The 24,722-nt window shown below is 43.6% G+C and overlaps 1 protein-coding gene across 1 annotated transcript in view; it reads right to left on the bottom strand.

Annotated features, from left to right (window-relative positions):
• Positions 1–8,047: 8,047 nt before the first annotated feature.
• AK4 (adenylate kinase 4) overlaps positions 8,048–24,722 on the bottom strand; it is a 60,962-nt gene continuing 44,287 nt past the window's right edge. Inside the window, exons 4-6 of the mRNA XM_069738201.1 lie at positions 18,414–18,586; positions 15,970–16,088; positions 8,048–10,564 (exon numbers count right to left, since the gene is read on the bottom strand). Of these exons, the coding sequence (XP_069594302.1) occupies positions 10,426–10,564; positions 15,970–16,088; positions 18,414–18,586 (431 nt within the window). The 3' untranslated portion in view covers positions 8,048–10,425. The remainder of the gene's footprint in view (positions 10,565–15,969; positions 16,089–18,413; positions 18,587–24,722) is intronic.

Genomic DNA, 24,722 nt, shown 5'->3' with positions numbered 1-24,722 from the left:
ACACTGTATACTATATACAGAGGTCCTGTGTACAATGTCACCAGTGATCACTGTATTACCTATACATTATATACAGAGCTCCTGTGTATAATGTCACCGGTGATCACTGTATTACCTGTACACAGACACTGCTTACTAATTACAGATCTCCTGTGTATAATGGCACTGATGGTGATAGTATTGTGGTTTTTTTTTATTACTGATCAGTATTGTAGTATTCAGTCATTGGTGGTAATATGCGGTCTGGTCATGGTGTAGCGGTATTTGTTCCTTGTATTTTATATTATTCGATCACTGTGGTGGTAATATGTCATCTGGTCATAGTGCGGTGGTATTTGTTCCTTGTATGTAGTATTATAGGTCATTTTAAAAATTGAAAAATAAATAAAAATATACCTAAATTGTATTGCATATTTTAACAAATATTTAGTAGGTTACAGTAGAGTAGGGCCCGGCCAAAAGTGTCTACCGTGTTATGGTGGCGGCTTAAAAAATCTTTTGGCCAAAACAAAAGCTGCCGGCTATATATGTGATCTGGTGATGGGAACTGTCAATGTGTGATAGGTGAGAAGTGGAGATTTTCCAAGAGAGAGCGGTGGGACTGTGGACAGTTCGTGGGGTGGAGCCTGGAGGCGGGGTTGGGGTGGAGCCTGGGCGGAGTTTCAAGGGGGCCCCGAAAATTTTGCCAGTATGGGGCCCCAAAATTTCTAGTGGCAGCCCTGCCGCAGTGGCCAATCCGCTCCGGATCCAAAGCAAAATCCGCAGCGCGTGCACATACCCTGAGGCTGCCGTCACACTAGCAGTATTTGGTCAGTATTTTACATCAGTATTTGTAAGCCAAAACCAGGAGTGGAACAATTAGAGGAAAAGTATAATAGAAACATATGCGCCACTTCTGTATTTATCACCAACTCCTGGTTCTGGCTACAAATACTGATGTAAAATACTGACCAAATACTGCTAGTGTGACGGCAGCCTAAATCTTGAGAACAGATACCACTGATACATGTCACTGAGTAATTCAGGTAAAATACTGTACCTCCTCAAAGGACTCAATTTATATAACACAAAGGACACTCCTCAAATAGATGAATCCTACAAAGACATGTCTGGGGCTGTGGTTGGAGCTGCCCTAAAAGACGAAGAAGCTGATAGACTCCATGGATGGAGCGTATGGCTGTTATTGAAAAGAAAGGCAGCCAAATTACCGTACTATATAGGTCACATGTATGTATCAGAAATGTATTTTTGTTGAGTTGTTTGATTTTTCATTTAGTTGCCAAATAATTCTGCACACATTGATTTTCCCCTAAGAAAGACTTTTCTTAAATATTCAGGTTTATTGCCCTTCTCCATTGGCCGACAGCACCGGAGTTGTTCAATAGTAAAATTATTATTATGATTTTACAGCCTTCGGCTCGATCTTGAGCCATGGCAACTTGAAGGATAAACGCTCTATATTAAGATAGATCTTATGCAGCCTAGATGGGTCCACCAGGGTCTTCTCCACCGTTATCTTGATAGTATCTACCATTGGGTTGCTGGTCTTCCTCTTCACCTGGCTTCTTCTAATCTTACGTCCATGATGTCCTTCTCCAATGATTGTTCTCTTCATGTGATATGTCCAAAGTAGACAAGTCGTAGCTTGGTGATCCTTGCTTCCAGGGACATGTCTGGCTTGATTGGAGCCAAGATTGATGTTTGTTCTTCTTGCCATCCATGGTATTGAGAACATCCTTCTCCAGCACCACATTATGAAAACGTCAGTTCTTTTGTCTAGTTTCTATATCCTCCAGGTTTCACATCCATCTGTTACCATAGAAAAGACCAGATTATGTACAAATCGAGTCATCACCAGTCACATGTTCCTTGATTTGAAGACCTTGTCCAGTGACTTTATTGGTGATTTGTCCTTAGCTATTCTCCTATTATTATTTATTATAGCGCCATTTATTCCATAGCGCTTTACATGTGAGAAGGGGAATACATAATAAAAAACAAGTAGAATAATCTTAATCTTCTGGCGTTGTCACTGCATCTTGAGTGATAATTGATCCGAGTAGGTTGAAGTCCTTTACAACTTCCAGTTCATCACCGTCCATCTCAGATGTGTCCTGGTTGTTCCTGGCCGTAGTCAGTATCTTTTGTAGCAGTCCCATGTTCGAGCTTTCTAGCTTGACACTCCGTAATAAGTCCTTTACTCCATCTATGCTTATTGCTATCAATGTTGTAAATTAATAATCAAAAATACAAATTGCTTAATTATGTACACAGTGTACCTATATATCTATCTGTTCAACACTTTATGTCTATGATTTTTGTCTACACAGTGGGAGTTTGACAATACTTGTACTGTTTCTACAAGAAGCAGTATTATTGTAATATAATAGTTATATTCTTGTACGTAGAAGCAATAATATAGTGGTTATATATATGTGTATGCAGTAGTAGCGTTACTTTGTCATGCACTTCTTGCTTGCGATGATGGACACCTCCCTCCTTCTTTCCATCCTTCTGATCCAGTATCATCTTTCAGCTTGTCATCTAAGCTTCATGGTCTGTGTCTGTCATCTTTGGCTAAAATAATTTTTCTGCTTCTTCTTGATATAAGATTTATTACAGAATCTCACATAAATGACATTGATGCTTGTGCTGTTAGATCTTTGTGCCCACCAGAGGGCGCTGAAGAACAAGATTTTCCAATATTTCACTTATAAAACAGTAGCTGACAGATATAAGCATCACACAAAATATCTAAAGTAGAAGGTACATTGGCAATTTAAAAGCTAATTTAAAGAATATTGTCCAGTAACAATCACAAAATTCCCAAAATTTATAGGTGCTCTAATCGCTCTGTAGTTTTGAGTGATTAGTAGTGATAAGAGAACGTGCTCAGATAAGGTGTTATCTGAGCATGCTCGGGTGCTAACCGACTGTCTTCAGCGTGCTTGAAAGATATGTATGAGTCCCCATGCCTGGGTGTTCGACAGTCGCAACACATGCATGGATAGCCTTTTTGTTAGGCAATCTATGCATGCATTGTGGCTGTCAAACAGCAGCAAAACCTGCAGCTCGAGGACTTGAACGTATTTTTTGAGCACCCCGATTTAGCTCGGTTAGCACATGAGCATGCTGAGATAACACCATATCAGAGCATGTACGCTCATCACTAGTGATTAGCAGTTCTATTCTGTTATTTACATATAGAGTTGAGCAAATATGTTTGGGTTCCCTCTTATTCGGCAAGCTATAGTGCTTACCCAAGAAGCTGCAGAGGGAACACGGCTTCCTGGATCGCGCTGGACGATCAACTGATCAGTGCCGCAACTGCATGTGTCGCGGCTATGTGACTGTCACACCACATGCATGGACAGCCTGTATGTTGGGTTCTCCATGCATGTGCTGTGATAAGAGGGAACCCGAACATATTCGCTCAGTTCTCGCACAAGAGCTGTGGCTCAGCAGAGATCCGACAAACGTAACTCTGCTCAAAATGGGGACAATGTATGAATATCGAGTTATCTCATACTATCATTGTGTTATATCCAATCTTTTACTCCAGTCACATCTAAAGCTGCATTCAAAATTGGACCCCAGAACCTTTTTTGACAGTGGATATCCAAACAACCATTATCATTGGCATATCCAGTGCCTGCAGTAAGAAGTTTGGGTGGGGTGTACATACTAATGTGTCCACCTTTTTGTGATAAATACTCTTTCAAGGAATTTTCCAGTTTTATGTTAATAAGGAATAATAATTCTTTACCAAACATTTCTTCATCTTTCTATCACACTAAGGCCGGGATCACACATGCGAGAAATATGTCCGAGTCTCGCATGCTAATACCCGGCATTCCTGCCGTCACTCAGGAGCGGAGCGTGCGGCTGCATGTATTGCTATGCGGCCGACGCTCCGCTCCTGAGTGACGGCGGCAATGCCGGGTATTAGCATGTGAGACTCGGACGTATTTCTCGCATGTGTGATCCTGGCCTTAGCTTTTCAATTCCTGGGTATTCAAGTTCTCACCTTGCTGTCAGTGAATGGGAACATTCATTTTTCTCCAAAGGGCGAGAGACTCACGGTAAAAAGTTCTGAGCCCATGTCAAGCAAAGAACTTGAAAATTGAAAAAAAAAAATAAAAAAAAATTGAAACGTTAAACTATACTATCCTATTGTTTGGAACTGGGGAATCCCTATTTTCAGGTCATTTCATAAACACAGATAATGAATGACAAGAAAATGCAGATTAAAGGGTTTAATTTATTAAGAAATCGAGGCTGATTACAAACGAGGAAAAGTGAAATCAGTAATTAATTTTCATTCACCTGTTAAGAAACTTGTTCAGTCCTTTTAGTGCCTAGAAAAATTTCACAGAAACAATCCTTTAGGGCTCGCTGATACGAGCGAATAAATCAGAGTAGTGCAATCTGATAAAAAAATCGGATTGCACTCGACCCAGTGTTATTCTAAGGGGCTGTGCACATCTGCGATTATTTTCTCATGCCAATTTGACTTGCAAAAACAATCGCAGCATGCTGTGAATGGCTGCGAGAATTGAATCGCAATCACCCATACAAGTCTATGGGCGCATATGAAACATCGGACTGCACTCGGATGTCACCTGAGTGCAGTGTGGTTATCGCAGGCACTGGAGGAGATGGAGAAAGTAATTTCTGTGCTCCAATTTGATCATGCCAGAAAATCGGAGCACAGAGCACTAGCACTGACACTCGGGTCACACTCGCAGCAGAGCTGGAGCCGAGTGTCGTTAGATGCCATAAGCCAGTGTGACTCCGGCCCTAACCTGGTGTTCACAGGAAGCAATATCTGACAGATTATCAAATATTCTGGATTAACAGATGGTCATATAAAAATTAATATTCCATTATCTGCATTATTATATGGCTGCACAGATCTATGTGTTGTCAGATTCCACATCATCTTGCAGTATTGCCCTAGAAATATTCCAGATTATCAGAAAAACCAGATGCCAGACTAAAGGAATTTGCTGTCATCTATAGTTTATGAAAAAGAAAATTGCTAATGATTATAATGCCAGAGTTATACAATTTGCTGCCATCTCATGTTCCTGAGTTTCCTTCAATGTGAAGTGGTTGAAAAGTTGAGTGAGCACAAATATGTCGCCATCACCCAGGCAAGGGAGCGTATACTATAGAGTCAGACTGTGTGGTAGAATGGAAAACAAACACCAGGACCTTCCGTTCTAAATGTAAAATCCAGCAGCATAAAAGAAGAATATTTGCAATTAGGCCCTTCTTTCCCCAATGGGCATGGAGCATTTTGAGAACTCCTAGTCCATAAAGTTACAGTAGTGTGGATTGTATCATTGCAGAACTAGACAGATTTGCAAGTTAAAAGTCGATGAAAGATGTCGAACAACCCCAAATAGTGACTACATTGGTTGTCATTCAGCTTTCATGGCTACAAAATGGTCAAAAACATTATTCATTTTTGTTTTGTTTTAAATAGTCATTGAATTTTTATTGTTTATTATGTTTCCGTCCTGGATTATGATTCTTTTGTTTTGCTAGAAAAGATTTATAATATAGAAAATATTTATAAAACACAAAGGCATTAAAAAAAAACAACAAAATATTATATAAGTGCATCTGGAGGGGGTGAGGTCTCACCTTCCCCATATCTGGGAGACATTACTTTGGATTGTAGAAAAAGGAGTTAATCACTCCCACCTGTAACCTGATAATACAAAAAATGTCTGTAGAAATATGAGAAGTAACGTGCAAATGAGACAGAGAAACATGGAAGGAATGAGGGGAGCAAACGAAAACGTCTGAGGACAACAGTAAAGGAGAGAAGTCCAGGGATGCCCATCACAAACACCACTGACTGTGAACCCTCTGTCTTCACAATATTTATTATTTTTGCTCTAAGTGTGTGTATACATATGCACCTAAAACAAAGAAAAAGGGATTTGTGCAAAACTTGCATAGGTCCCGTGTAGACATATCTGTATCCATGTTTACACCCCGCAAACAAACCCTGCAGTCTGAACCTTCCGCCATTTGGTAAGGCGCTCAGGACCCGGCTCTCTGCAACATGAAGGGCACAGAATTCATTTTAATTGTGGCCAGAGTTCCACTGTATTCTTATTAACCCCTTAATGACCACCAATATGTCTCTTTACTGACCTGAGATACAAGAGACAAGCATCCCCATACAGGTGACAATCCAGCAGCTGTCGGCTGTCCACTATAGCTGACAACTTGCTGCATCAGCCACGATCAGTGTTCACATTGTCCAAATCTGTTTAAGCCCTTAGATGCTGCTGTCAATAGTGACATCATATAAATGGTTAACAGAGTGTGAGGGCTTCCTCTTTATCCCAATCGGTGCCCTCAGATCATGATTTTGTGGTCCTGATGTTTGCCATGGAAAATCCATGACCAAATAGCGGCCTTAGGCCGGGGGTCACACTGGCGACTTAAACGGACGAGTGCAATGCGATTAAAAAAAAAAATCGCATTGCACTCGGACCAATGTTAAGCTATGGGGCAGATCCCACAGCCGATTTTTTGACTGTCGGCTCACTCGCACCCATATGAGCCTATGGGTGCGAGTGAGACAGTGCACACCCCTCGGATATCATCCGAGTGCTGTGCGTTATAAGCGGACCCCAGCAATGGAGGAGATGGAGAAATTAGTTTCTCCGCCTCCTCCGCATCTGTGCTCCGATCCGCTCTGTGCGAGAGGCTCGGAGCACAGACGCATGACACTCGGCTCCTGCTTGCAGCAGAGCAGGAGCCGAGGGTCATTAGCATATCGCATCGGATGCAATATGCTAGTGTGACCGCAGCCTTAAGGCACCTTCACACTGAACGATATCGCTAGCGATCCGTGACGTTGCAGCGTCCTGGATAGCGATATCGTTCAGTTTGACAGGCAGCAGCGATCAGGATCCTGCTGTGCCATCGTTGGTCGGAGCAGAAAGTCCAGAACTTAATTTTGTCGCTGGACTCCCTGCAGACATCGCTGAATCGGCGTGTGTGACGCCGATTCAGCGATGTCTTCACTGGCAACCAGGGTAAACATCGGGTTACTAAGCGCAGGGCCGCGCTTAGCAACCCGATGTTTACCCTGGTTACCAGCGTAAACGTAAAAAATACACTACATACGTACATTCCGGTGTCTGTCCTCCGGCGCTGTGCTTCTCTGCACTGTGAGCGCCGGCCAGCCGGAAAGCAGAGCACAGCGGTGACGTCACCGCTGTGCTTTCCGGCTGGCGCTCACAGTCAGTGCAGAGAAGCACAGCGCCGGGGGACAGACACCGGAATGTAAGTATGTAGTGTTTTTTTTTTTTTACGTTTACGCTGGTAACCAGGGTAAACATCGGGTTACTAAGCGCGGCCCTGCGCTTAGTAACCCGATGTTTACCCTGGTTACCCGGGGACCGGCATCGTTGGTCGCTGGAGAGCTGTCTGTGTGACAGCTCTCCAGCGACCACACAGTGACGCTGCAGCGATCGGGATCGTTGTCTAGATCGCTGTAGCGTCGCTAAATGTGACGGTACCTTTAGAGTAATCTCTGTCGAATAGCTGTTATGCAGCAGTGGAGAATCGAACATATGCTCGGACAACACCTTATCAGAACACTTTCGCTCATCACTAGTCAGGAGCAATGGTGAAAGAGAACTGATAATTGATCAAAGGACATTTGTTTGACAGAACAGCAGTTCAAGCCATGGCTATTTTATGGATGCACTTGTCCATGGATATAACATGAAAGCCTTGGAGAGTGTCTGATATCGATAGTAAAGGCCCCGTCTTTCCTCCTGTACAGGAATGGATCACTGCTTTTTATCCACAGTGTCCCAGGATCACATACAGGAACATAGATGGAGTATACACCCATCGGCATGCATGTGTATATTCATTCCCGTATGTGATCCCACATATACACGTGTGACCTCTGTGAGTGTATATGCGCTGTATGAATACATGCGTATCCGCTACATACACATGTATGTAACATACAACTGGATGGAGAATATGAATCACATAAACACAGTTTCAGAATTTGTATTTTAATCACATTTGATGATATGATGATAATGAAGGAAAAAAACAAACATCTTTAGCCATAAATCTTCATATACCGGGTCTGCACCGCTCTCGATAACAGAGAGCACAAAACCCGGCAATCATCTGATCAGAACTTCATTGCAGATACCAGGGCAGATTTATCATTGTGACGCAGAGTAATGGCCACACTGCTAGAACAAGAATCCTGGGGTGCACAATTACCCCAGAATTGTTGACATTATGGGGTGCCTAAAATCGCTGGTGAAGGCATACCACTGACTGATGGCACAGCTGCGCACCTTCACCTCTGTTGCTCACACCCTCACCTCTGTCGCGCACCCTCACCTCTGTCGCGCACCCTTCACCTCTGTCGCGCACCCTCACCTCTGTCGGTGAACCCTCACCTCTGTCGCGCACCCTCACCTCTGTCGGTGAACCCTCACCTCTGTCGGTGAACCCTCACCTCTGTTGTGCACCCTTCACCTCTGTCATGCACCCTTCACCTCTGTCGCGCACACTTTACCTCTGTCGTGCACCCTCACCTCTGTCGGTGAACCCTCACCTCTGTCGCGCACCCTCACCTCTGTCGCGCACCCTTCCCCTCTGTCGCGCACCCTTCCCCTCTGTCGCGCACCCTTCACCTCTGTCGCGCACATTCACCTCTGTCGCGCACCCTTCCCCTCTGTCGCGCACCCTTCTCCTCTGTCGCGCGCCCTCCACCTCTGTTGTGCACATTCACCTCTGTCGCGCACCCTTTACCTCTGTTGTGCACATTCACCTCTGTTGTGCGTGGGCCTTCGGGGAAATATTGGTGGAACATTAGAGCTATGTGTTTACTTTGCATATCGGTTCAGCTTTTATGGTCCTTCTTGATGGACTACAGAAGTGTGTGCCCCAAGTTCTCTAAACCCCACCCCATGTAATTACATGCTCTACCTTTTGTGAGACATAGGAGAGGTTTGGCAGCAGCCTAGGCAGGTATCAGGGCAGAGAAACAAATCCTTAAAAAGGTTAGTCCGATGCCAATCTCCTTCGCAACAGCAAATGAGCGGTGCAGATGACCTGCGTCAATGGAGACCTACCAGGATACAGGCAGGAGCAGCAAGTATCGGGCGCCTTATGGTTCCTTAAGACAGATGCACAATGTCTGCCAATAATGCCCTCCTCCAAGGAGATATCTATCAATGCAACATCATCAGCGCCTCCCGACGAAGAATTGAACGGCGCAAGACAATCTCTCCAAAAGAAACCTTTCAGCAAGTTTCCCCTCTGGAAGTAATGGTATACTAGATTTATCATGACTGGCCCATTGGATCTCTAAAAAAAAAAAAGTATCATTTTTACTGGGGGACGAGAGCCTTTTGAGCCATACCACTACTTCCATATGTAAAACTTGCTGACTGTTTCCCTTTATGATATGGCAAAAGGGGCTGCATTTATCCTTTAACCTAAATGGCCTGCAATACACCACATTCTTGTTCTTCAACCCTTTATATAGTGTGGTCTCATGGCAGTCACACTCCATGTTTATCAAGGATTTACTAACAGACGTCGTTAGCACTGAGCCAGGCGGCCGCACCACACTGGACACAGCAAAACTAAAAGAATTAGGTTGGAGTATTACAGACAAAAATAGCTGATTGTCCCGGTGTTCTTTCTCTCAACAGTCTTGTTTGTCCTGTAAAATGGATCTGAAGGATCATGAATGATGCAAATATTCCCCAAGATAGGCATTTCTAGGAGCAAATGTCCTGCAATGATAAGGTTTATTCCCTGTGTCAGTCCTGATAAATCTGCCCCAGGGCTTTATGCAATTTCTGACCATCTTTGGTCTGTATAGGAACAGTCCCCATATGTCTTGGAGACAAATCAGCCTTCTTTCCCATGGAAGTCAATCAGGATCCATGTTTCATTACTCCATTGCAAGTTATAAAACAGCGTCTGATTGGTTCCCATGGATCCCAAAGCCACATCTCAGTTTTGATACATGGGGCCCATTGTTATGTATTACATCTTTTACAAAAAAAAAAATTTACTTTGACATATATATATATATATATATATATATATATATATATATATTTTCACAAAAATACAGGATATCCTAAAGGTCACAAGGCCAATAATAACCGATACGCTATATAGATATATTCAAAAAATATCCAGATAACTGCAGCGGGCAGTTCATTGGTTGACGCTCTGAGAAACACTGAACAAATTTAGAAAAACATTTTTCTAAATAAAATTACTTAAAGATCCTGATAGAGAATAAAACGTAACAAAACATCATAAACAATTCATGGATCGTGAGTACATAGCACCACATGGATACCGCACACAGACATCAATAAATAACCCGCGGGTCTACGGGTTCTCATGGCGCAAGGCTTGGCTGGTGTCCTCGGGGTGAACCGGTGTGGTTCTGGTACTCATGAGCGTGTAGATGTACGGCCAGATTTTATTTGTCTCAGTTCCTGAAAATGTGTGAAGAACTCCTTTACTCCTGAAACAAACAAAAAAAAAGAATTACATCAGAAGACAAATAGAGCAAGAGTATGCCTAAGGGTTCACATTGCGTTAACAGGCTGCTGTTAACGCAAATGCCGGTATGGCAGCGCGCTAGCGCAGATAGAGCTAGCAGACACTCTATCTGCGCTAGCAGTGACGGACCCGGAAACGCTGCAACCCGCGTCCCAGGGTCCGTCACTCAATGGCGGCACATCGCTAGCGCACGCCCATTGTACACTTAAATACCCAATACTGATCCTGAGTTACATCCTGTATTATACTCCAGAGCTGTACTCACTATTCTGCTGGTGCAGTCACTGTATACATACATTACTGATCCTGGGTTACATCCAGTATTATACCCCAGAGCTGCACTCACTATTCTGCTGGTGCAATCACTGTGTACATACATTACATTACGGATCCTGGGTTACATCAAGTATTATACCCCAGAGCTGCACTCACTATTCTGCTGGTGCAGTCACTGTGTACATACATTACATTACTGATTCTGAGTTACATCCAGTATTATACCCCAGAGCTGCACTCACTATTCTGCTGGTGCAGTCACTGTGTACATACATTACATTACTGATTCTGAGTTACATCCTGTATTATACCCCAGAGCTGCACTCACTATTCTGCTGGTCCAGTCATTGTGTACATACATTACATTACTGATCCCGAGTTACATCCTGTATTATACTCCAGAGCTGCACTCACTATTCTGATGGTGCAGGATGTTCCTCAGGATCACTTTAGGATCAGTAATGTAATGTATGTACATAGTGACTGCACCAGCAGAATAGTGAGTGCAGCTCTGGAGTATAATACAGGATGTAACTCAGGATCAGTAATGTCATGTATGTACACAGTGACTGCACCAGCAGAATAGTGAGTGCAGCTCTGGGGTATAATACAGGATGTAAATCAGGATCAGTAATGTAATTTATGTACACAGTGACTGCACCAGCAGAATAGTGAGTGCAGCTCTGGAGTATAATACAGGAGGTATCTCAGGATCAGTAATGTATGTACACAGTGACTGCACCAGCAGAATAGTGAGTGCAGCTCTGGAGTATAATACAGGATGTAACTCAGGATCAGTAATGTATGTACACAGTGACTGCACCAGCAGAATAGTGAGTGCAGCTCTGGGGTATAATACAGGATGTAAATCAGGATCAGTAATGTAATGTATGTACACAGTGACTGCACCAGCAGAATAGTGAGTGCAGCTCTGGGGTATAATACAGGATGTAAATCAGGATCAGTAATGTAATGTATGTACACAGTGACTGCACCAGCAGAATAGTGAGTGCAGCTCTGGAGTATAATACAGGGTGTAACACAGGATCAGTAATGTATGTACACAGTGACTGCACCAGCAGAATAGTGAGTGCAGCTCTGGGGTATAATACAGGATGTAAATCAGGATCAGTAATGTAATGTACAGTGGGGCAAAAAAGTATTTAGTCAGTCAGCAATAGTGCAAGTTCCACCACTTAAAAAGATGAGAGGCGTCTGTAATTTACATCATAGGTAGACCTCAACTATGGGAGACAAACTGAGAAAAAAAAATCCAGAAAATCACATTGTCTGTTTTTTTTAACAATTTATTTGCATATTATGGTGGAAAATAAGTATTTGGTCAGAAACAAACAATCAAGATTTCTGGCTCTCACAGACCTGTAACTTCTTCTTTAAGAGTCTCCTCTTTCCTCCACTCATTACCTGTAGTAATGGCACCTGTTTAAACTTGTTATCAGTATAAAAAGACACCTGTGCACACCCTCAAACAGTCTGACTCCAAACTTGGTCTTCCCCAAACTATGGGGAAGACCAAAGAGCTGTCAAAGGACACCAGAAACAAAATTGTAGCCCTGCACCAGGCTGGGAAGACTGAATCTGCATTAGCCAACCAGCTTGGAGTGAAGAAATCAACAGTGGGAGCAATAATTAGAAAATGGAAGACATACAAGACCACTGATAATCTCCCTCGATCTGGGGCTCCACGCAAAATCCCACCCCGTGGGGTCAGAATGATCACAAGAACGGTGAGCAAAAATCCCAGAACCACGCGGGGGGACCTAGTGAATGAACTGCAGAGAGCTGGGACCAATGTAACAAGGCCTACCATAAGTAACACACTACGCCACCATGGACTCAGATCCTGCAGTGCCAGACGTGTCCCACTGCTTAAGCCAGTACATGTCCGGGCCCATCTGAAGTTTGCTAGAGAGCATTTGGATGATCCAGAGGAGTTTTGGGAGAATGTCCTATGGTCTGATGAAACCAAACTGGAACTGTTTGGTAGAAACACAACTTGTCGTGTTTGGAGGAAAAAGAATACTGAGTTGCATCCATCAAACACCATACCTACTGTAAAGCATGGTGGTGGAAACATCATGCTTTGGGGCTGTTTCTCTGCAAAGGGGCCAGGACGACTGATCTGGGTACATGAAAGAATGAATGGGGCCATGTATCGTGAGATTTTGAGTGCAAACCTCCTTCCATCAGCAAGGGCATTGAAGATGAAACGTGGCTGGGTCTTTCAACATGACAATGATCCAAAGCACACCGCCAGGGCAACGAAGGAGTGGCTTCGTAAGAAGCATTTCAAGGTCCTGGAGTGGCCTAGCCAGTCTCCAGATCTCAACCCTATAGAAAACCTTTGGAGGGAGTTGAAAGTCCGTGTTGCCAAGCGAAAAGCCAAAAACATCACTGCTCTAGAGGAGATCTGCATGGAGGAATGGGCCAACATACCAACAACAGTGTGTGGCAACCTTGTGAAGACTTACAGAAAACGTTTGACCTCTGTCATTGCCAACAAAGGATATATTACAAAGTATTGAGATGAAATTTTGTTTCTGACCAAATACTTATTTTCCACCATAATATGCAAATAAAATGTTAAAAAAACAGACAATGTGATTTTCTGGATTTTTTTTTCTCAGTTTGTCTCCCATAGTTGAGGTCTACCTATGATGTAAATTACAGACGCCTCTCATCTTTTTAAGTGGTGGAACTTGCACTATTGCTGACTGACTAAATACTTTTTTGCCCCACTGTATGTACACAGTGACTGCACCAGCAGAATAGTGAGTGCAGCTCTGGAGTATAATACAGGGTGTAACACAGGATCAGTAATGTATGTACACAGTGACTGCACCAGCAGAATAGTGAGTGCAGCTCTGGACTATAATACAGGATGTAACTCAGGACCAGTGATTGGTCTGTAATGTCATGTAAATAGAAAGCGGTGACCTGGCATCCACAGTCGCTATGCTGTGTTACTTTCCTAAACCAGACTCCAGCAGTTGATCGTGTACAGCTTTTTGGCTGTGGTCCAGTTGTCCTTATCTTTATGCAAGATAAAACCATCCTACACTTGACCATCAAACTCACCAAGTGAAGGCAACTGCAAGACGCATCAGCCGGGTGTTACGCTGAGAACGTGCCCAGCTCAACACTCAAGCTATTTTTGTCCTTGTTACGGAGACTATGCAGAGACTTCTTATCATGAGACCTGGGGCTGGCAGGGTAAGCCCGCTCTAGCACAGTAATGCAGTTCTTCAGGGTAACATGATCTAGATTAACGCAACGGAAAATCAGCGCAAATTAACTTGTTTGGTTTGCAGAACTCACAGAAAAATGCCATATTAGAACATAATGAGGCAAAACCGAGGGAGAGGTCACTGATGATCCATTTTTTACAAAAAGGAGTGTACCAGTTATGCACCAAGCCAGGAACGCGTCATACATCTGCAAAATTTCATTGCAAAAGAGGGTGACTTCATACAAGGGTACAATTATTAAATGAGGTCAAGGGCAGAGCTGAAGCAAGCGCTGGATACAGGACCACCCTCAGAGCTGGAGCAAGCGCTGGATACGGGACCACCCTCAGCGCTGGAGCATGTGATGGCTACGGGACCACCCTCAGAGCTGGAGCAAGCGCTGGATACGAGACCACCCTCAGAGCTGGAGCAAGCGCTGGATACGAGACCACCCTCAGAGCTGGAGCAAGCGCTGGATACGAGACCACCCTCAGAGCTGGAGCAAGCGCTGGATACGAGACCACCCTCAGAGCTGGAGCAAGCGCTGGATACGGGACCACCCTCAGAGCTGGAGCAAGCGCTGGATACGGGACCACCCTCAGAGCTGGAGCAAGCGCTGGATACGGGACCACCCTCAGAGCTGGAGCATGCGCTGGATACGGGACCACCCTCAGAGCTGGAGCAAGCGCTGGATACGGGACCACCCTCAGAGCTGGAGCAAGCGCTGCATAGGGGACCACCCTCCGTGCTGGAGCACGAGATGGCTACAGGACCACCCTCAGAGCTGGAACACATGCAGAATACGGGACCACCCTCAGAGCTGGAGCATGCGATGGCTACAGGACCACCTTCAGAGCTGGAGCATGCGATGGCTACAGGACCACCTTCAGAGCTGAGGCACGCGCTGGATATGGGACCACCCTCAGAGATGGAGCACGCGCTGCATATGGGACCACCCTCAGAGCTGGAGCACGCGCTGGACACGGGACCACAATCAGAGCTGGAGCACGAGATGGCTACAGGACCACCCTCAGATCTGGAGCATGCGCTGGATAGGGGACCACCCTCAGTGCTGGAGCATGCGCTGGATAGGGGACCACCCTCAGAGCTGGAGCACGCGCTGGATATGGGACCACCCTCAGTGCTGGAGCACGCGCTGGATACAGGACCACCCTCAGTGCTGGAGCACGCGATGGATACGGGACCACCCTCAGAGCTGGAGCACGCGATGGATACCGATCCATAACAGACTATTAAGGTTTTGCCTGGTTTAGAAACCTTATTTTAAAATACCCTATGAGTTAAAAAAAAAACTATGATTTTACCATCCGCTATGAAGATAGGGATGACGAAAATTTGTCTCTTTCTGGAACACCCAGCATGACACAGATACCCACTGATTTGGGCACCATGTAACGCTTCATTTCTCCAGAGGTGGCGCCAGAGACTTTAATGAGTGCCTATTTCGTCTGTGACATTTATGGTTAGAATATGTAAAACTGGATTGAGCAACGCTCTTTGTAATCAGTTTTCTACTTTGGTTAATTGAGGGGGTGTTGTGAGTGCAGCGTATTTTCTATTACAGTTCACACGCCTCAATGATGCATATTCATAGGGTCGTTCATCATATTGAAAAATAGATTAAAAAACGAATTTAAAAAAATAAGAAGTCACATTGCTTCCATGGTTCACACAGTGGAAGGTTTTCATGCAGCATTTAGGAATGAATCACGAACGGCTCCACACACAATACTCCTGACCGAGCTCTTATGTAATCTGCTGATTCACTCGCTGGATTCCGCCGTTTCACTCATGCAGTAATAATAAGGTTAAGTAAACTCACTTATATCGCTCTATCACCGGTTTGGCAACGTCTTTGTATTGGCGTAATCTGGCGACCACTGCGTCGGGCTTATCATCCTCCTGCTGGACAAGGGGCTCCCCAGTAACATCATCAATGCCCTGAAATCAGACAGCGAAAGAAGAAATACATAAAGGGCTATTCCCAAAGCATCAATTGCCGCCTCTCCACCGGATAAAGGATATCTTGCAGATCGCTGTGTTCCAACCACTGGACCCTGAGCGATCCCGAAAACTTTTCTCTGGAGCCCCATCCTCAATGACCTCCAGCGATAATCAAGCTATCCCCTTTCCAATACATAGGGAGTACCTTGAATTTTGATGACTTACCCTTGAATATGCAGCTCGCAAAACAACATATATACCGTAGTTTAATTTCAGCACGTCCTAACAACCTCAGGATGCTGACAGTTGTAGTTACAGCAAACTATAGTTTGGAAGCAACAGCACGCATAGCTATATTTTAGAATGTCCTCCACAAACTTCTTTCACCATATTATCCATATTACCTAGATATCCCTTGACCAGTATAAAAAATGCCACTACACCGCATCAAAACTAAACACAAAAATAATTTTTTTTCCATAAAGAGCAATATTTTATAATATAGAAAATTCTACACAAAGAGTCATAAGCAGACACTTCTTGATAATGCTGCAACTTCCTGGAAATGTGTGAGATGGCAATAACAAGAAACGTCTTGGGAGAATAGAACTGACAAGGCTGTTCACTTTTAACCAAGCACAGGTGCTTCTCACAAAGATTTTAGAATATCATCAAAAAGTTAATTTATTTTAATAAAAAAAGTGAAACTCATATTATATAGAGTCATTATAGACTGATCTATTTCAAGTGTTTATTTCTGTTAATGTTGATGATTATGGCTTACAACCAATGAAAACCCAAAATTCATTATCTCAGTAAATGAGATTAACAAAAAACACCTACAAAGGCTTCCTAAGTGTTTATAAAGGTCCCTTAGCCTGTTTCAGTAGCTCCACAATCATGGGGAAGACTGCTGACCTGACAGATGTCCAGAAGGCAGTCACTGACACAGTCCACAAGGAGGGGAAGCCACAAAAGGTCATTGCTAAGGAAGCCGACTGTTCACAGAGTGCTGTATCCAAGCATATTAATGGAAAGTTGATTGAAGGAAAAAGTGTGGTAGAAAAAGGTGCACAAGCAACCGGGATAACCACAGCTTTGAAAGGATTGTTAAGGAAAGACCATTAAAAAATGGGGAGATTCACAAGGAGCGGACTGTTGCTTCAAGAGCCACCACACACAGACTTATCCAGGACATGGGCTACAAGTGTCGCATTCCTTGTGTCCGGCCACTCATGACCAATAGACAACGCCAGAAGCGTCTTACCTGGGCCAAGGAGAACAAGAACTGGACTGTTGTCAGTGGTCCAAGGTGTTGTTGTCAGATGAAAGTAAATTTTGCATTTCATTTGGAAATCAAGGTCCCAGAGTCTGGAGGAAGAGTGAAGAGACCACAATCCAAGCTGCTGGAGGTCTAGTGTGAAGTCTCCACAATCAGTGATGGTTTGGGAGCCATGTCTTCTGCTGGTGTAGGTCCAATATGTTTTACCCAGACCGAAGTCAGCGCAGCCGTCTACCAGGAAATTTTAGAGCACTTCATGCTTCCCTCTACCGACAAGCTTTTTGGAGATGGAAATGTCATTCTCCAGCAGGACTTGGCACCTGTCCTCACTGCCAAAAGTACCAATATCTGGTTTACAAACAACAGTATCACTGAGCTTGATTGGCAGCAAACTCGCCTGACCTTAACCCCATAGAGAATCTATGGAGTATTGTCAAGAGGAAGATGAGAGACACCAGACCCCACAATGCAGACGAGCTGAAGGCTGCTATCAAAGCAACCTGGGCTTCCATAACCCCTCAGCAGTGTCACAGGCTGATCGCCTCAATGCCACGCTGCATTGATGCAGTAATTGATACAAAAGGAGCTGTGACCAAGTATTGAGTGCATTTACTGAACATAAATTTCAGTAGGACAACATTTCGGATTTTAAAATAATTTTTCTAGCTGGTGTTATAAAGTATTCCAATTTACTGAGATAATGACTTTTGGGTTTTCATTGGCTGTAAGCCATAATCATCAACATTAACAGAAATAAAACACATGAAACCTCACTCTGTTTGTAATGACTCTATATAATACAGTGAAGGAAATAATTATTTGATACCTTGCTGATTTTATAAGTTTGCCAACTGACAAAGACATGAACAGTCTGTAATTTTAAGGGTAGGTTAATTTTAACATTGAGAGATAGAATATCAAAAATAAAATCCAGAAAATCACATTGTATAAATTATATATATTTGCATTTTGCAGTGAGAAATAAATATTTGATCCCTCTGTTCTGCAAAGATTGATCAGTCAGCCCTGAACGTTCTTACGTGCACTTGGGGAGGGTTGAATTCCAGGTTGTAGACTCTTCCGCTGGGCAGGTGAACCCACCGCGTGTTTAGACGATCCTTTAAGGTTTCAAATGGGATATTCAATGTGATCACCAGGTCTAGGTCACAGATCTTATCCAGAGCCTCTGCCTGAACCACCGTCCTGGGAAATCCTAAATATCAAGACACAAAACATAATCAGATTTTCAGAGCCATGTTGAGATAGAAATAAAAAACAAACATACAGTTAGGTCCATATATATTTGGACATAGACAACATTTTTCTAATTTTGGTTATAGACATTACCACAATAAATTTTAAACAAAAACAATTCAGATGCAGTTGAAGTTCAGACTTTCAGCTTTCATTTGAGGGTATCCACATTAAAACTGGACGAAAGGTTTGGAAGTTTCAGCTTCTTAACATGTGCCACCCTGTTTTTAAAGGGACCGAAAGTAATTGGACAATTGACTCCAAGGCTATTTCATGGACAGGTGTGGGCAATCCCTTTGTTATGTAATTCTCAATCAAGCAGATCAAAGGCCTGGAGTTGATTTCAGGAGTGGTGCTTGCATTTGAAAGGTTTTGCTGTGAAGTAAACATGCGGTAAAGGAGCTCTCCATGCAGGTGAAACAAGCCATCCTTAAGCTGCGAAAACAGAAAAAAAAAACATCCGAGAATTTGCTACAATATTAGGAGTGGCAAAATCTACAGTTTGGTACATCCTGAGAAGGAAAGAAAGCACTGGTGAACTCATCAATGCAAAAAGACCTGGGTGCCTACGGAAGACAACAGTGGTGGATGATCGCAGAATAATCTTCATGGTGAAGAGAAACCCCTTCACAACAGCCAACCAAGTGAACAACACTCTCCAGGAGGTCGGCGTATCAATATCCAAATCTACCATAAAGAGAAGACTGCATGAAAGTAAATACAGAGGGTTCACTGCACAGTGCAAGCCACTCATAAGCATCAAGAAGAAAAAGGCTAGACTGGACTTTGCTAAAAAACATCAAAAAAAGCCAGCACAGTTCTGGAAGAACATTCTTTGGACAGATGAAAGCAAGATCAACCTCTACCAGAATGATGGAAAGAGAAAAGTATGGCGAAGGCGTGGTACAGCTCATGATCCAAAGCATGCCCCATCATCTGTAAAACACGGCGGAGGCAGTGTGATGGCTTGGGCATGCATGGCTGCTAGTGGCACTGGGTCACTAGTGTTTATTGATTATGTGACACAGGACAGAAGCAGCCGAATTAATTCTGAGGTCTTCAGAGCCATACTGTGTGCTCAGATCCAGCCAAATGCAGCCCAACTGATTGGTCGTTGTTTCATACTACAGATGGACTTTGACCCAAAACATAAAGCCAAAGCAACCCAGGAGTTTATTAAAGCAAAGAAGTGGAATATTCTTGAATGGCCAAGTCAGTCACCTGATCTCAACCCTAATTGAGCATGCATTTCACTTGTTAAAGACTAAGCTTCAGACAGAAAGGCCACAAACAAACAGCAACTGAAAACCACCGCAGTGAAGGCCTGGCAGAGCATCAAAAAGGAGGAAACACAGCGTCTGGTGATGTCCATGAGTTCAAGACTTCAGGCAGTCATTGCCAACAAAGGATTTTCAACCAAGTACTAGAAATGAACATTTTATTTAACCCCTCTGTGACCTTAGACGTACTATCCCGTCGAGGTGCCCTGGGCTTATCTGACCCTGGACGGGATAGTACGTCATAGCCGATCGGCCGCGCTCACGGGGGGAGCGCGGCCGATCGCGGCCGGGTGTCAGCTGCTTATCGCAGCTGACATCCGGCACTATGTGCCAGGAGCGGTCACGGACCGCCCCCGGCACATTAACCCCTGGCACACCGCGATCAAAGATGATCGCGATGTGCCGGCGGTGCAGGGAAGCACCGCGCAGGGAGGGGGCTCCCTGCGGGCTTCCCTGAGCCCCCCGCAGCAACGCGATGTGATCGCGTTGCTGCGAGGGTCTCCTCACCTCCCTCCCTGCTCGAGCCCCGGATCCAAGATGGCCGCGGATCCGGGTCCTGCAGGGAGGGAGGTGGCTTCACAGAGCCTGCTCAGAGCAGGCACTGTGAAGGCTGCAGCGCTGCATGTCAGATCAGTGATCTGACAGAGTGCTGTGCAAACTGTCAGATCACTGATCTGTGATGTCCCCCCCTGGGACAAAGTAAAAAAGTAAAAAAAAATTTTTCCAAATGTGTAAAAAAAATAAAAAAAAATATTCCAAAATAATGAAAAAAAAAAAAATATATTATTCCCATAAATACATTTCTTCATCTAAATAAAAAAAAAAAACCAATAAAAGTACACATATTTAGTATCGCCGCATCCGTAACGACCCGACCTATAAAACTGTCCCACTAGTTAACCCCTTCAGTAAACACCGTAAGAAAAAAAAAAAAAAAACGAGGCAAAAAACAACGCTTTATTATCATACTGCCGAACAAAAAGTGGAATAACACGCGATCAAAAGGACAGATATAAATAACCATGGTACCACTGAAAGCGTCATATTGTCCCGCAAAAAAAGAGCCGCCATACAGCATCATCAGCAAAAAAATAAAAAAGTTATAGTCCTGAGAATAAAGCGATGCAAAAATAATTATTTTTTCTGTAAAATAGTTTTTATCGTATAAAAGCACCAAACCATAAAAAAAATGATATAAATGAGGTATCGCTGTAATCGTACTGACCCGAAGAATAAAACTGATTTATCAATTTTACCAAACGCGGAACGGTATAAACGCCTCCCCCAATAGAAATTCATGAATAGCTGGCTTTTGGTCATTCTTCCTCACAAAAATCTGAATAAAAAGCGATAAAAAAATGTCACGTGCCCAAAAATGTTTTCAATAAAAACGTCAACTCGTCCCGCAAAAAACAAGACCTCACATGACTCTGTGGACCAAAATATGGAAAAATTATAGCTCTCAAAATGTGGTATTGCAAAAAATATTTTTTGCAATAAAAAGGGTCTTTCAGTGTGTGACGGCTGCCAATCATAAAAATCCGCTAAAAAACCCACTATAAAAGTAAATCAAACCCCCCTTCATCCCCCCCTTAGTTAGGGAAAAATAAAAAAAAATGTATTTATTTCCATTTTCCCATTAGGGCTAGGGCTAGGGCTAGGGTTAGGGTTAGGGCTAGGGTTAGGGCTAGGGTTAGGGCTAGGGTTAGGGCTAGGGTTAGGGTTAGGGCTAGGGTTAGGGCTAGGGTTAGGGTTAGGGCTAGGGTTAGGGTTAGGGTTGGGGCTACAGTTAGGGTTGGGGCTAAAGTTAGGGTTAGGGTTTAGATTACATTTACAGTTGGGAATAGGGTTGGGATTAGGGTTAGGGGTGTGTCAGGGTTAGAGGTGTGGTTAGGGTTACCGTTGGAATTAGGGTTAGGGGTGTGTTTAGATTAGGGTTTCAGTTATAATTGGGGGGTTTCCACTGTTTCGGCACATCAGGGGCTCTCCAAACACGACATGGCGTCCGATCTCAATTCCAGCCAATTCTGCGTTGAAAAAGTAAAACAGTGCTCCTTCCCTTCCGAGCTCTCCTGTGTGCCCAAACAGGGGTTTACCCCAACATATGGGGTATCAGCGTACTCAGGACAAATTGGACAACAACTTTTGTGGACCAATTTCTCCTGTTACCCTTGGGAAAATACAAAACTGGGGGCTAAAAAATAATTTTTGTGGGAAAACAAAAAGATTTTTTATTTTCACGGCTCTGCGTTATAAACTGTAGTGAAACACTTGGGGGTTCAAAGTTCTCACAACACATCTAGATAAGTTCATTGAGGGGTCTAGTTTCCAATATGGGGTCACTTGTGGGGGGTTTCTACTGTTTAGGTACATTAGGGGCTCTGCAAACGCAATGTGACGCCTGCAGACCAATCCATCTAAGTCTGCATTCCAAATGATGCTCCTTCCCTTCCGAGCCCTCCCATGCGCCCAAACGGTGGTTCCCCCCACATATCGGGTATCAGCGTACTCAGGACAAATTGGACAACAACATTTAGGGTCCAATTTCTCCTGCTAACCTTGGAAAAATACAAAACTGGGGGCTAAAATATAATTTTTGTGGAAAAAAAAATATTTTTTATTTGCATGGCTCTGCGTTATAAACTGTAGTGAAATACTTGGGGGTTCAAAGCTCTCACAACACATCAAGATGAGTTCCTTAGGGGGTCTACTTTCCAAAATGGTGTCACTTGTGGGGGGTTTCTACTGTTTAGGTACATTAGGGGCTCTGCAAACGCAATGTGACGCCTGCAGACCAATCCATCTAAGTCTGCATTCCAAATGATGCTCCTTCCCTTCCGAGCCCTCCCATGCGCCCAAACGGTGGTTCCCCCCACATATCGGGTATCAGCGTACTCAGGACAAATTGGACAACAACATTTAGGGTCCAATTTCTCCTGCTAACCTTGGAAAAATACAAAACTGGGGGCTAAAATATAATTTTTGTGGAAAAAAAAATATTTTTTATTTGCATGGCTCTGCGTTATAAACTGTAGTGAAATACTTGGGGGTTCAAAGCTCTCACAACACATCAAGATGAGTTCCTTAGGGGGTCTACTTTCCAAAATGGTGTCACTTGTGGGGGGTTTCTACTGTTTAGGTACATTAGGGGCTCTGCAAACGCAATGTGACGCCTGCAGACCATTCCATCTAAGTCTGCATTCCAAATGGCGCTCCTTCCCTTCCGAACCCTCCCATGCGCCCAAACGGTTGTTCCCCCCCACATATGGGGTATCAGCGTACTCAGGACAAATTGGACAACAACTTTTGGGGTCCAATTTCTCCTGTTACCCTAGGGAAAATACAAAACTGGGGGCTAAAAAATAATTTTTGTGGGAAAAAAATTTTGTTTTATTTTTATGGCTCTGCATTATAAACTTCTGTGAAGCCCTTGGTGGGTCAAAGTGCTCACCACACATCCAGATAAGTTCCTTAGGGGGTCTACTTTCCAAAATGGTGTCACTTGTGGGGGGTTTCAATGTTTAGGCACATCAGTGGCTCTCCAAACGCAACATGGCGTCCCATCTCAATTCCTGTCAATTTTGCATTGAAAAGTCAAACGGCGCTCCTTCCCTTCCGAGCTCTCCCATGCGCCCAAACAGTGGTTTACTGCCACATATGGGGTATCAGCGTACTCGGGACAAATTGGACAACAACTTTTGAGGTCCAATTTCTTCTCTTACCCTTGGAAAAATAAAAAATTGGGGGCAAAAATATAATTTTTGTGAAAAAATATGATTTTTTATTTTTACGGTTCTGCATTATAAACTTCTGTGAAGCACTTGGTGGGTCAAAGTGCTCACCACACCTCTAGATAAGTTCCTTAGGGGGTCTACTTTCCAAAATGGTGTCACTTGTGGGGGGTTTCAATGTTTAGGCACATCAGTGGCTCTCCAAACGCAACATGGCGTCCCATCTCAATTTCTGTCAATTTTGCATTGAAAAGTCAAACTGCGCTCCTTCCCTTCCGAGCTCTCCCATGCGCCCAAACAGTGGTTTACTGCCACATATGGGGTATCAGCGTACTCAGGACAAATTGGACAACAACTTTTGAGGTCCAATTTCTTCTCTTACCCTTGGAAAAATAAAAAATTGGGGGCAAAAATATAATTTTTGTGAAAAAATATGATTTTTTATTTTTACGGTTCTGCATTATAAACTTCTGTGAAGCACTTGGTGGGTCAAAGTGCTCACCACACATCCAGATAAGTTCCTTAGGGGGTCTACTTTCCAAAATGGTGTCACTTGTGGGGGGTTTCAATGTTTAGGCACATCAGTGGCTCTCCAAACGCAACATGGCGTCCCATCTCAATTCCTGTCAATTTTGCATTGAAAAGTCAAATAGCGCTCCTTCCCTTCCGAGCTCTCCCATGCGCCCAAACAGTGGTTTACTGCCACATATGGTGTATCAGCGTACTCAGGACAAATTGGACAACAACTTTTTGGGTCCAATTTCTCCTGTTACCCTTGGTAAAATAAAACAAATTGGAGCTGAAGTAAATTTTTTGTGTAAAAAAGTTAAATGTTCATTTTTATTTAAACATTCCAAAATTTCCTATTAAACACCTGAAGGGTTAATAAACTTCTTGAATGTGGTTTTGAGCACCTTGAGGGGTGCAGTTTTTAGAATGGTGTCACACTTGGGCATTTTCTATCATATAGACCCCTCAAAATGACTTCAAATGAGACGTGGTCCCTAAAAAAAAATGGTGTTGTAAAAATGAGAAATTGCTGGTCAACTTTTAACCCTTATAACTCCCTAACAAAAAAAAAAAT

The sequence above is a fragment of the Ranitomeya imitator genome, chromosome 8 (genome assembly GCF_032444005.1).
Source record: "Ranitomeya imitator isolate aRanImi1 chromosome 8, aRanImi1.pri, whole genome shotgun sequence".
Lineage (NCBI taxonomy): Eukaryota > Metazoa > Chordata > Amphibia > Anura > Dendrobatidae > Ranitomeya > Ranitomeya imitator.
The sequence above is the reverse complement of the archived record's forward strand: the minus strand, read 5'-3'. Positions and strand labels throughout refer to the sequence as shown.